We start from the raw sequence: 13426 nt of genomic DNA, 5'->3' as shown, positions 1-13426 counted from the left end.
TCTGTAAATCTTAATTGGGAGTTTTATCTGAAGAGTATTATAGAAGGGAAGGTAAAAGATAGGTTAGAGGGAGGAATTGTAAATAATTGTTAGTTAATTATTCTCTGCTATAATTTAAGAAATAAAGTTGTTATTTTTATCTTTAACTAGTTCTTGGTCTATCAAATTTTCACAGATTACTGCACGGGATAAATCTTTTCTGTGTGGCTGGTTATAAATTAAGTCGGAGAGTTTACCCCGTGTCGTAACAGTTTGGGAGCTCGGGTCCGGGATTTGAACTGTCTTAGGCAGATTTAAGTAGATTTGGGTGTACGAGAAATGCAAACAGATTTAAAAACTTGCAGGTTAGTGTCCTAGATCTTTAAATAAAATGTAAGTGAGACAATGTGTTAATTTTGGTGACGTGTGGTTGAGTAAATTTAATGTGAGACAAATTGCTCTTAAAGTTGCTAAAGAGGTTCTGGGATTTGAAGGTTATTCTCAAATTTGCCAAGAAAGTTGAGAAGGAAAGAAAACGGCCATACTTTTAGAATTAGTGAAGAAGTTAGATTTGGGTTTAACCAAGGACAAAAGTAAAGCTGAAATTGTAAGGGAGTTATTCAAACACTTAGGTTTGTTAGAGAAACAGACAAGTGCAGTAGAGGTAGAAAAACAATTGAGGAAAATGGAGTCAGAAGATAAACAAAGAAGAGAGAAGGTTCTTGGCTGAGCAAAGAGAGAGAGAAGAAAGGGAGAGACAAAAAGAGAGAGAATTTGGACATGAAAGTAAAATTAACAGGATGGAGATTAAAAGAGAAAGTAGTGATATATATAAATATGTCTAAACTCTGCCATATTTTAATGAGAAAGATGTTGAAACCTTCTTTATTTCATTTGAAAAATTGGCTAGGCAGATGGAGTGGTCTGGGGATTTATGGGTAATGCTAGTTCAGACTGAACTGGTAGGCAGAGCTAGTGAGGTATTTGCCGCACTGTCAGATGAGGAGTGAAGAGATTATGAAGAGGTTAAACAGGCTATTTTAAGTGCTTATGAATTGGTACCAGAAGCATATAGACAGCATTTCAGAAACACAAAGGAGGAACCAGGTCAGACTTATTTTGAGTTTGATAGAATTAAACACAGTCATTTTGATTGATGTTTGCATGTTTTGAAAACACATAAGATCTTTGAGGCTTTAGGAGAGATTATCCTGCTGGAGGAGTTTAAAAACTCACTTCCAGAGATGGTAAGAATTCACGTGGAGATACAGAAAGTTCAGGAACTGAGAAGGGCAGCAGAATTAGCAGATGAGTACATGTTGGTGTATGAGACAAGCTTCCAGCCAGAAATTCATCCTGTGAGGGATAGAAGTTGGGAGAAGGGGAGATCTTACACTACGAAACCAAGAATAGAGAGCATTGGTAAGAATTTACCACAAGATAAAAAAGAAGCCCAAGAGGGTGGAAAGGAGGTAAAAGGCTTCAGGTGTTTCCACTGTGGTAAAGTGGGACACGTAAAGTCACAGGGCTGGTTGTTAAAGAAAGGGACTGTGGGAAAAGATGTGATAAAAGAAGCTAAACCAGTGGCATTAGTGAAGGGAGTAAAGGAGACCCCAAGAAGAGTCAAGGAGTTGCAGGAGAGTGCACAGCCTAGGCAGGGGCTGGGTATGGAGTTAATACCTGATCTCCACAAAGAATTCATCTCCGTGGGTAAGGTTTACTCAGAAAGAACAGAGGGAGAAGGACAAGAAGTTATAATCTTGTGCGATTATAGGATCTATCCTGAGGAAGTGCTCATGCCCGAAACATTGATTCTCCTGCTCCTTGGATGCTGCCTGACCTGCTGCGCTTTTCCAGCAACACATTTTCAGCTCTGATCTCCAGCGTCTGCAGTCCTCACTTTCTCCTAGATATAGGATCTAACCAGTCGCTGATAGTAAGGGATGAGCGAATATGCACTCCTTCTGATCAGTTGCCCAAGAGTGTGGTAATTTGTGGGGTAAATGGACAGAAATTTAGCATTCCTCTATATAAGATGAGGTTGCAGTGCTAACTTAAGTCTGGGGAAGTTACAGTGGGAGTGATTGACAGAGTGTCAGTTCTAGGAATTCAGTTTGTTGTTGGGAATGATTTGGCAGGATCCAAGGTGGGAGTGACACACCTTGTTGTGGAGAAGTCCAAAGAAGACCAAGAAACTGAGGAATTAAAGTAGAAATATCCTGGTATTTTCCCAGACTGTGTAGTAGCCAGATCCCACTATCATAAGTCACAGCACAAAGTGAAAAGTAAAGAGAAAGATGAAGGAGTTGAGGATCAGTTAGCGGATACCCTGTTTGATGTAATGGTGCAGGAAAAACCTGAACAGGCAGAGGGTCAGACAGAAGTGTTTAGTCCTGAAAGACTAAGACACTTGCAACAGCAAGACAAGATAATAAAAGATATATATGTGGATGCATACTCTGAAAAGGAGGCAGAGAATATTTCAGAGGTTTATTATTTGAAAGATAGAATCCTAAGGCAGAGATGTAGATCAAGGCAGGTGAGTGCAGAGGAGGAATGGGCTGAAGTGTACCAGATTGTGTTGCTGGTACCATACAGACAGGAAGTGTTACGGGTAGCACATGGAGCTACCTGTAGGAGGTCACCTAAGGGTACGAAAGACTCCGGCTAAGGTACAAAAACATTTTTATTGGCCTGGAATGCACAAACATGTGGTTAACCTTTGCTGGACATGTCAGGCATGCCTAATGGTAGGTAAGCCACAGACGGTAATAAAACCAGCATCTTTGTTGCCAATTCCCACATTTGAAGATCCTTTCATGTGGGTTATAATTGACTGTGTAGGTCCCCTCCTGAGAACTAAAAGTGGGAACCTGTTCTTGTTAACCATAATGGATGTGTCTACCAGATTTCCGGGGGCAATTCCATTACGGAGTATCAAGGCAAAAAAGGTGGTAGAGGAGTTAGTAGCTTTCTTCGCACAGTATGGGCTACCCAGAGAGATTCAGTCCGACCAAGGGTCAAATTTTACTGCTTGGCTGTTTAAGGAGGTTATGGATAGCCTACGTATACAGTACTTTAAATCCAGTGCGTATCATCCTGAATCTCCGGGAGATTTAGAAAGGTGGCATCAGACCTTGAAGACCATGTTGAGAGCATATTCTCAGAATTACCCGAATGATTGGAATAAAGGTATCCCATTTGTATTGTTTGCCATTAGAGATGCCCAAATGAATCTACTCAGTTCACTCCCTTTGAGTTAATATTCGGTCATGAATTGAGAGGCCCTTTGAAATTAATCAAAGTAAAATTGACAGGACCAAAGTCGGAGATCTCACATTTATATTATCTATTGGAGGTGAGGGAGAGACAAAATTGAGTAGGTGAGTTATCCCCCAACACTAACAACAATTTATCAGCACTTAACGAAAGACTGCTTATTTTTCAGATTGATTTAGTTATTTGTAAACATTTCAAATATATTTCAAATTGATGGCAGTTCTCCATCATTGAATCATATTGTTGTTTTGCATGATCATAGGGGCCTTTAATTAACAGCATGCGGTAGAAGTCAGAGGATACTGTCCAGATTGGAGTGTGATGGCAGGTTTGAATAGTTACTGGCCGCATTTCCATGACTGAAGTACATGAGAACATCTCCCTGCCTTTTTGTTCAACTGCTGGGACTTAGTCATAGACTCATACAGCACAGAAATCCAATTCGTTCATGCCGACCAAATTTCCCAAACTAAACTAGTCCCACTTGCCTGCTTTTGGCCCATTTCCTCTAAACTTTTCTTATTCATATATGTTTTCAAATGTCTTTTAAATGTTATAACTGTACCTGCCACTTATCTATCACTTCCTTTGGCTGTTCATTCCACACAAGAAACACCCCCTGCATGAAAAAGTTGCTCCTCAGGTCCCTGTTAAATCTTTCCCCTCTCACCCTAAAATTATGCTGTCAAGATTTGAGCTCCCCTAACCTCGAGAAAAGACCTTTGCTATTCACCGAATCTATGCCCCTCATGATTTTAAAGCCTCTATAAGATCATCCCTCGACCTTTTATGCTCCAGTGAAAAAAATCCCAGCTTATCCATCCTCTCCTTATAACTCAAACCCTCCAGTCCCAGTAACATGATTGTAAATCATTTCTGCTAAAGTTTTCTGGATCTGGTAATATAGGTTAATCAACACATTTTCAAACCATGTTCAACCTTTTAAATATTTTGTAAGACTGAGCTGTGGGTATAGGTCAGATGTAGCCTTAGAACATTACAGTCTTTGTACCAGTTACGGAATTTTGTAAAGTCGAGTCTTTATTCTTTTGTTTCTCAGTGGTGTGCATTTTAATTGCATCGTTCCTCATTCCTTTCTGAAAGTAATTCCTCTTCAATTACATTAATGCAGTTTTCCAATTAATCCTTTGTGATTTCCTCTCCAACATTAACATTTAATTTTCTGAAATCTGGCAGTATAATCGTAATTGTCCTTAATTCTCTTCAGTAACTCTCATCCTTTATAATGATCATGTATCTAAATGCTGAGATTTAATGGTTTAATTACTATCTTTCTAATTAGTAAATAATGGATTTGTTTAGTTCAAATTAAATTGTTCTCATAACGTGATATTAATCCATGTAAATATATTGTAAATAAAGCATTCTATAGGGATTACGGTTCTGTGACACAATTAGTACATTCATTTCTTGTGAAGAGTCTTTACTAAGTCTGAAGAAAACATTTTCAGTGAATGTTAATATCCTGCGACCTTCTGTACAATAAAATGGTAAAGATGCTTGAAACCAGATTACTTGCATTGAGGCCTGTCCATCTAAGGATAAGAAAATTAGATCATCACTAAGGCCATTACAACAGTTAAATAAAAAACATCGAGCACTCGCTGAATAATGTGAACATCAACTGTGCAAGTAACAGATCTCTGCTGGTATTTCAGTACTGCACTTAATTAAAAGTTAATGAACTGCATTATAGGTAAAGCCATCCCACATCTCAAAACTGAGTAGTCTTTGTCTGATCAGTTAAACTTGGTTCACCTTCATACTGGGTCCAGTTTGACCAGATTTTGAAGCGGTTCATCCCTAGAGATTTTCTAGTTTCTCGGGAGAACACTGTGACAGCTACCACACATAGTTTGTGTACAACCCCAGGAGCAGGGTTTGGGAAGTGTTAGTGGATTCAGGGGACTGCATATTGAAGTAGCTAATTGATGGCACTCTTTCCAGTACCAGCTAACAGTCCAGCCAGTGAAGCCCTTGAAATGTAAGATTAACATATCTTGCATGGACCTACAAGAACAGGAGCAGTCCTCTGGATCTGTAAGTCATGCTGTTCCTGGCCGGGTTGAGTTCACTTGCCCACCTCAATCTCCTTCCAGAATCCCTCTACCTGCACCTGGAACTGGTAACCCTGCCAGTTGAAATACCTGTGATCAAGAACAAGAGAACTATTGTGGAACATCCATTTAATTGGTTGCCACATTCATTGAGACAGGACCTGGATATAGTGGGCATGGAGAAGATGTTTCTACTCATAGGAGAGACTAGTATCCAAGGCAACAGCCTTAGAGTGAAGGGATGACCCCTTAGAACTGAGATAGGGGAAATTTCTTTAGCCAGAGGGTGGTTAATCTGTGGAACTCATTGCTGCAGAGGGCTGTGGAGGCTAAGCCATTGAGTATCACAGAGATCGATATGTTCTTGATTGATAAGGGGATTGAATTTATGTGGAGAAAGCGGGAAGATGGATTTGAAACGGTGAAGCAGACCTGATGGGCTGAATGGCCTAATTCTGCTCCTATATTGGAAAGTCTTTTGGTCTGATGGCCTGCAAGTATGGCCTGGAGCAGCAACCTGCCAGGCAATGCCCTGATCAGTCAATACCCTGATCAGCCTTCCAAAATCTATCCAAGGATGTGAATGTATACCTGTGCATAAGCAGTAAATGTCTAGTGACATTTGATTATGTCCATAGAGCTTAGTGTTTAGCACATTTGGGTAGGCAGAGATAAGTATATTATTTTTACATGGTGCTGAGCCTATGTTAGCAATGTTCCTGGCCATTTTTGAAATTGTAAGACAAAGGAATTTACTCTTACCTTATCAATATTTCTCTGTTTTTCATTACAGATACTGGCTGACAAACAAGATTTACATCAAGCGACCAAGCACTGGCTTATTGATGTACACACTTGCAACTCGATTCTGTGATGAAATTCACCTGTATGGATACTGGCCCTTCCCAAAAGATTCAAAAGGAACACCAGTTAAATACCACTACTATGACAACCTAAAGTATAGATATTTTTCTAATGCTGGGCCACATCGGATGCCACTGGAATTCAAAACATTAAAATCTTTACATGACAAAGGAGCTCTGAAGCTAACAACTGGGAAATGTGTGTAAGCCTAGAAGCCACAGCTAAACCCAGAGTTAGTGCAATATTTGCACACTATAGATTTTATGTGAAAAGATAACGCCTCAGTAATAATTACAACAATGCTGTAAAGTGCCCATTCACCCAGCTGCGTTTACAGCCTCAGATTGTTGTGAAGAAATAATAAATATAATCACACTGTGAGGAGTAGAGATCAAGCAGTGATGTGTTAACAATGATTGAATATTGATTGACAGAATGGTTCAGGCCTGTGATCACTGTCATCAGAAGTAGGGCTCTGCATTTGTTGTAGCCTCAGAAGACCTGAGAAATAATCAGGCTTAGTGTTAACGAGAGGTCAGTATTTGTCTTGAGCAGCTGTCTCAGCAAGCAATCAATGCCAAAGTGCTTTCAAGGTGTTATACATCTGAGTCACAGTCTCAAGCCACAACATTCTTATCTACTTATGTGAATCAGCCAAGGGTAATATCCGTTATAAGAGTTATGAGAGGACTGAAGGCCTGTTAGCACTCCAGTTCAGTATCGTTGGTAGTTTTATAGCTCAATGAATGTAAAGCAGTTGTCTTATGTGATGTGCTGAATGTGAACTGTAAAAAGTTAAAGGTGCCCTTTCTGCTGGTACCAAAGATCCTGTAAGAAGTTACTTGTAGAGACTAACATTTTGGGAATTACTAGGGTAAAGTGTCTTGTGCAATTACTACATGGTTTTAGGAGGAGGAAACAGGAGGTAAAGAAGTGGACAGAATAAAAAGCACAAGTCTTATTTAGACAGAAGCACAGATTACCAGATCCTTAAAGCATGAGGAATTGTTTGATTTCAATCAAATTATTACATTTCAAAAGTTCACTCATGAACCAATTCCTCTGCCAAGCCTTCTGATTCATGCTGTGAGTAGTGGAAAAACCCTACTGATGATGCATTTTCTTATTAACCACAGAACTGCCATCAGCACCATTTCTCCTTTCTGTAAATATGATGTAATGTATTTGGATCAAATTGTATATTCTGTGGTAGCATTGTAAAGATTCTGCTTGTTTTTAAGTTATTTGTTTATGCAATTCTTTAAAACTCATCTCGGAGGATTGCAGGTCTCCAGTGCCTGATTCCAGTTGCTAGTGTTGAGGTGTGTCTCTGGCTACACTAAATAGACATGTGGTTGTAGTGAAGATCTGACAACAACACTGGGAACTGGCAAAAGTAATTCAGGACTTTCTCAGACTTGGAACCTTGCTATGTTTAAAATTATTTCTACAGATTATTTGCTGCAAATAGAATAGAACCACAGTCTTCGAGTGACTTGGAAATTACTTGAGCTACACTGCTGTTACAATTTTAAAAATTTACATACACTGGAAACTTCTCAAGGCAGTTATGCACAGGTTTTCTGGGTCTACTCATTTGCATTTCCATCGATTATAAGTGTTGGTGTGAGAATAAAACTGTTACAAGCAAGTGAATGGCCTGCAAACCTACGCACAGCCTTCTAAAAGAATTTTTAACAGACTGGTTGACAAAAAGAAAAGTAAGGAGCAGTGCTCACTAACTCTCAAATAATTTCTGTCTTAGCAATTTTTAAATTTTGTAACTGATGAGTATCCAGAAAACAGAAGGATATGGAACCAAACCAGAGACAAGGAATGTACACTTTTAGTCAGACGTTTCAGCCATTCTTCATGGTTATTGAAGGTAAGATGAAGAGATCCTTGTGTCTGCATGCTTCTGATGAGAAGCATCTACAACATTGGTTTATTTTTTTCCAAACCTAGACTAGAAGAGAGTGCCATAAAAATGATGACCTGAGCTAATCAAATAATATAGCCTATTTCAAACATCTCTCTTCTTGGTCATCATAGGCACCCTGAGACCATTTGGGGAAGTGATGACCTAGTGGTATTATCACTGGATAGTTGTCCCAGATAAAGTTCTGGGGACCCAGGTTCAAATCCTGCCATAGCAGATGGCAGAATCTGAATTTAATTCATATTTGGAATTAAAAGTCAAATGATGACCATGAATCCATCATCGATTGTCAGAAAAACCTGTCTGGTTCACCAATGTCCTTTAGAGAAGGAAACTTCCCTCCTTACCCAGTCTGGCTTACATGTGACTCCAGACCCACAGCAATGTAGTTGACTCATAACTGCGTTTTGGCAATTAGGGATGGCAATAAATGCTGCCTGGCCAGGGACAACTTCATCCTGCGAATGAATTTTAAAAAAACTCCTCACCTTCTGAAAACAGACTTGTTCATTGAACCTTCATGGTGCTATCCTGTTAAGAGACTTCATCAGTGGCCGTGGCAATCCAGTTTGTGTCTCAGCAATTCCATGTAAAAATTTCAAACCCCTTCCTCGACTTTAAAAGCGTCATCTCCTCAAATTTCTCACTTCCCTTCCTCTGCCACATGGTGCACAGTCTTCAATTGCTAGCATCTTTGAAGGACTCGCTGTCAATAGCAGAGCATTGGGAACAGGGGTTTCTCCAATCATAAATATTGCAGGCTGTCCAAGAAGGAATCATGGAGTTCTTTCCATGGAGAGTGTTCAGCATGGTGGATCTTAGTCACACCGGCTTACTGACTGAACGACTACTCTGCAGTCATGGCATCACCCCTTCTCCACGTTCTTCATTCTGAGCATGTGGTGCTCAAGTATTCATAGCTTCTGCCCACTTTCCCTGTATATCCATCTCAGAAGCATATACAAGGGGGAGGTGATGGGGAATAAAAAGCGAAACATGTCAACTGGGAGTCAGAGTTGCAAGGTAATGCCATTCTTTAGGATAGCAGCATGTAGCAGCTCCCCAGTTGATTCCTCATAAAATTACAGCAATGGACAATAGGAGGCAGTGCCAAGGCTCAAGCTGGCATGAAGGCCATCAGTGACATGAGTCCCCTATATGGCATTTATATGCAACCACTTCCAATGACCCTGACTCTCAGTACCTAGATTAAGCAGGATAATAGATAAGAGACACATGTAAGCTTCCAGGAGAGCCACTGTGTTAAAGAAAATGGATAAATTGGCATAAAGTGAAATGTGTGCTTATATGGCATTCCATTGCTGTGGCTGAAGTCAAACAGGAAAGTTTGTACTTAGGAAGTTCTAATGTCACAGAAACAGTTATCCAGGAATGTAAAGGATTGACAGCCACATTGTGTGTGGGGGGTGGGGATTTATAGAGATGCTGCATTATTTGAAACAGAGTGAAGGGAGTACGGTTGCAATGCTAAGGGTAGACTTTATTCCCCCAAAAAAGGGAAATAGTATGATATAACATGTAGTATCATGTTCTGTAAATGTTGACAGAATATCATTCTTTTTTGATACTGTAGGCTGTTCATTATAATTTATACAGAGTATACCTATTAAGAATGCCTTCACTTGCTCCTGAAAAGTCCTGACTGGGGTAATGTTTGGGAGCAGTCTGATACTCTAGTGGTATCAGAGATTTCCAAGTAGAATCAGTTAGAGGCAAATTCAATTGTCTGTAGGCAAAGCAAGCTGCTATACAAAATGTTCTACCTGCAGAAATTTATATTCAGCTATCTTTATATTTTGTTGTCAGGAACTCCTCATTTCCATCTTAATCAGCTGGACCAGGGGATTATTCGGAGAAATCAGAAATGAGTCAAAAGGAAAAATAGCTGTAAACTGTTATAAAAGTGAGTAAATTTGTGGTTTTGTATAAAACTGATTATTGCAGTTATTCACACATCAGGATTTACCTTACTTGGAAATATAAAGAAAAATATTTTGCTTAATCCAGCTAAAAGGAAAAGCAAGGCTTGTCCACAGATGTCTGCTGCCTTCCTCAAGAAAACTGAATTGCTTTGAAATCATCTTGAGCTGTAAACAAACAAAATGTATGTGTCATGACACCCAACTGTGAAAAATCCTTTATTCTTGCAGGTTAATGTCCTGTTTTATATATATGTTTTATTTATGAGTCCTGGAAGCTTTATTACATTTTGTTACAATTCTGTGTGAAAGCAAATAAAGGTTTTAATAAGGTTTACTTTCAAACACTTCAAATATTCAGCTTTTTTTCATTCTAATTTCCTGTCTTCCTTTTCACATCGTTGGAATTGATTTTCACTGGTTATGGATGGAAAATGAATGCTTATGGATTGTTCTGATGGTTTAGCCTTTCTTCCTGGGCAACTAATGTACAACCCCTATACATGAGAAAAGTGATTGTTACATCTATTCACTTGTCATTAGAAAACTGTTTCATGTTCAGAATGCTGTTTGTCTAGTGTGTCTTCCAAATGGTTTTTAATTTGTGTTTGACACATAGCTTTGTGGTGGAGGATCCTGTCAATGCCATCAGATACAAACCTAGGTATGCCCTCATCTAAAGTCCATACACATGTTGAAAGGAAAGACAAAATCGCTTTAGTCCCACTCTCATTAGAGAGAGAGTGAGAGAGAGACAGCTGCTGGTGGTTTAATGTGAGGGTTATCATGCCTCAGGCAAGGGGTGAGGTTTAGAGGGTAGGACCTTCATAGCTGTTCCAGGAATTGAACCTGTCCTGTTAGTGCCTCTTTGCCTTACAGACTGACTGCCTTTGTTGACACATTCATACGCGCTATGTGGCAATTTAAATCACATTCAGAATAGTGATATTTCATTCCATTTTACTATCTATTTAATTTTTAATGTATATTCTTCCCAAATACTGATTATACAAGTTGATTTTTTAAAAAAATCTGTTTGAGCTATAATATTAAACTTGCTGCATGAAAATTCAATGCTAGTCTTGATTAAGAAACTGTTCCTTATTTCAGTGAATGCAATCATGGCCCAGATTTTCCGATGGCCAGACAGCCATTATTCTAGTGCAGATGGAACTTGCACATGGGGTCCCTATGGAAGCCACATCATAACAGACTCTGGAGGAAATTGAAAATACCACTGCAGAATTTGTCTATGCCCAGAACCATGAAAGTATCCATTTAAATCAGAGAATTTGGAGGGTTCTGACTAAACTAAATTAGGAAACGTTAAACTGCCAATACACCCAATAGCTTGACCTCCAAAGCTGTGTGTGGCAATGAATTCCACAGATTCCCTAACCTCTGGCTGAAGAGATTCCTCCTCATCTCAGTTCAAAAAGGTCATCCTTTAACTCTGAGGCTGTGCCCTCAGGTCCTAGTCTCTCCCACTACTGGAACCATCTTCTCCACATCCACTCTAACAAGGCCTCTTAGTATTCTGTAAGTTTCGAGAGACTCCCCCTCTCATCTTCCTAAACTCTATCGAGTACAGACCCAGAGTCCTCAATTACCCCTCATATGTCAAGCCCTTCCATCCCACGATCATTCTTGTAAACTTCCTCTGGACCCCTCCATAGTCAATACATTCTTCCTTTAATATGAGGCCCAAAACTGCAAATTCACAATATTCCAAATGCAGTCTGACCAGAGCCTTATTCAATCTCAACACTGCTGACTTAAGTGATACAAGACCAATTAAACATGCAGATTACCTTTTATGTGCTGCTTGTTTTGTATTGCCCATACTTGAGGCAGAGTATTCAGTTTCCCAGCAGTGATCCAGAGTTTTTTTTTCTATTTGAGGAATGTGACTCCTGCTGGGTACTTTTCCGGGGAAACAAATGACCTTCTTATCAAAGGCTTCAGGTATGAGCATGAATTGTTGGGGGAGGGAACATTCTGCCCAAAACCCATAAAGAGGAATTTTCATCCCTACCAAAACCAGATGAGCATGAAGACAATTCTCAGGGATTTGCCTCCCATCTTACTGTCACTTCCTGAGTCTGTTGTGAAAACGATGCCTCAGGATAGGAAAATAAAGGCCCCACATTCCTCAAGACAGAGAGAATACATTTTGTTCTCATTCTCCTCCTTCAAATCAAAAAATCACACAACACCAGGAGACTATAACCTGGTGTGTGATTTTTAACTTTATCTACCCCAGTCCAATACCTGCACCTCCACATCCTTCAAATCGTGCCAAGGACTTTTCCCAATGCTCCTATTCTGAAACCACTGCTGCTGTCTGGTCTGACACAATCTTTTCTGCCTGAAAGTGAGGCAGAGTCTTGGCAGTGGAAATGCTGATAACAGCAGATCTTTTGCTATAAATTCTGTGTCTTATGATCCTGATCCATTAGTTACCTGATGAAGGAGCAGTGCTCTGAAAGCTAGTGCTTCCAAATAAACCTGTTGGACAATAACTTGGTGGTGTGTGATTTTTAACTTTGTCCACCCAGTCCAACACCGGGCTCTTCCACAACATAAGAGCATATCAGGCATACAGGATGAATGATAATCATGAAATACAAAGAAAGTCACTCTTGCACCAACTGTCACATACTAATGAGAAGATCTTCCACTGACGCTGCCTGGAGGACACCAACAAGATTGTAAGCTGCCAGCTCTCAGTCTGTGTACACGCACTTGCTCCCAAAGATTTGCTTTTGTGCTGTAGTCTGGAGGCTGCACGCATAAGCAAGCCATTAGTTGTACTCTAACCGACTCTCTTCTTAGAGTTTGAGATGTTTATTTTTGACCTATATGTAAAGATGAGATCAGAGCTGTGAAGGTTTTTCCCTGATTTTTACAGCCTTTCAGATCTATTCTATGATATGACTCCCCACCCCCGTCACCTCTGACTAACCTCTGACTAACATTGTCATCCTGACCTTCCCTGCCTCAACACGTACATCATTCAACAAGTCTTATTTTCCCTTACATCCCCTGAGGAGTCCCATGCTTACCACATCCTGGATTCTGGGCCGAGACTCTGAGAACTGCGATTAGGTTCAGACCAGTCTATTGCAGCTTCTAGCACTGCTGGAAATAGGGTGCTTCCAGTGACAAAGAAATGTGTTATGTCCTGTCAAATCATGTACCTTGGAACATTAAATATCTGCAGGGTAACTGTAATCATGGGGTTGTGTTTGTATTAGATCTTGCCACGGTGGGTTGTGAATCCCTTCGTCAGAAAAGCTCTGGCCAAGTTAATTCTTCTGCACACAAGAAAAATTAAATACCAATGG

General features: G+C 39.9%; 1 protein-coding gene across 5 annotated transcripts in view; it reads left to right on the top strand.

Annotated features, from left to right (window-relative positions):
* Positions 1-11208, top strand: part of st8sia4 (ST8 alpha-N-acetyl-neuraminide alpha-2,8-sialyltransferase 4) — a 72125-nt gene extending 60917 nt beyond the window's left edge. Inside the window, exons 5-7 of one of the 5 annotated variants that reach the window (XR_011962332.1) lie at positions 6130-8085; positions 9967-10063; positions 11190-11208. Coding sequence is in view for 1 of the 5 variants with exons in the window: in XM_072583598.1 (XP_072439699.1) it covers positions 6130-6406 (277 nt within the window). In the remaining 4 variants the exon portion in view is untranslated. Of the gene's footprint in view, positions 1-6129; positions 10425-11189 lie in introns of those variants that run through there. The other 4 variants (XR_011962331.1, XR_011962330.1, XR_011962329.1 and 1 more) reach the window with 4 other exon arrangements.
* The last annotated feature ends 2218 nt before the right edge of the window (positions 11209-13426 follow it).

Source organism: Chiloscyllium punctatum, chromosome 2, assembly GCF_047496795.1.
Source record: "Chiloscyllium punctatum isolate Juve2018m chromosome 2, sChiPun1.3, whole genome shotgun sequence".
Taxonomy (NCBI): domain Eukaryota; kingdom Metazoa; phylum Chordata; class Chondrichthyes; order Orectolobiformes; family Hemiscylliidae; genus Chiloscyllium; species Chiloscyllium punctatum.
Note: the sequence above shows the minus strand (reverse complement) of the source record. Positions and strands in the feature narration are given on the sequence as shown.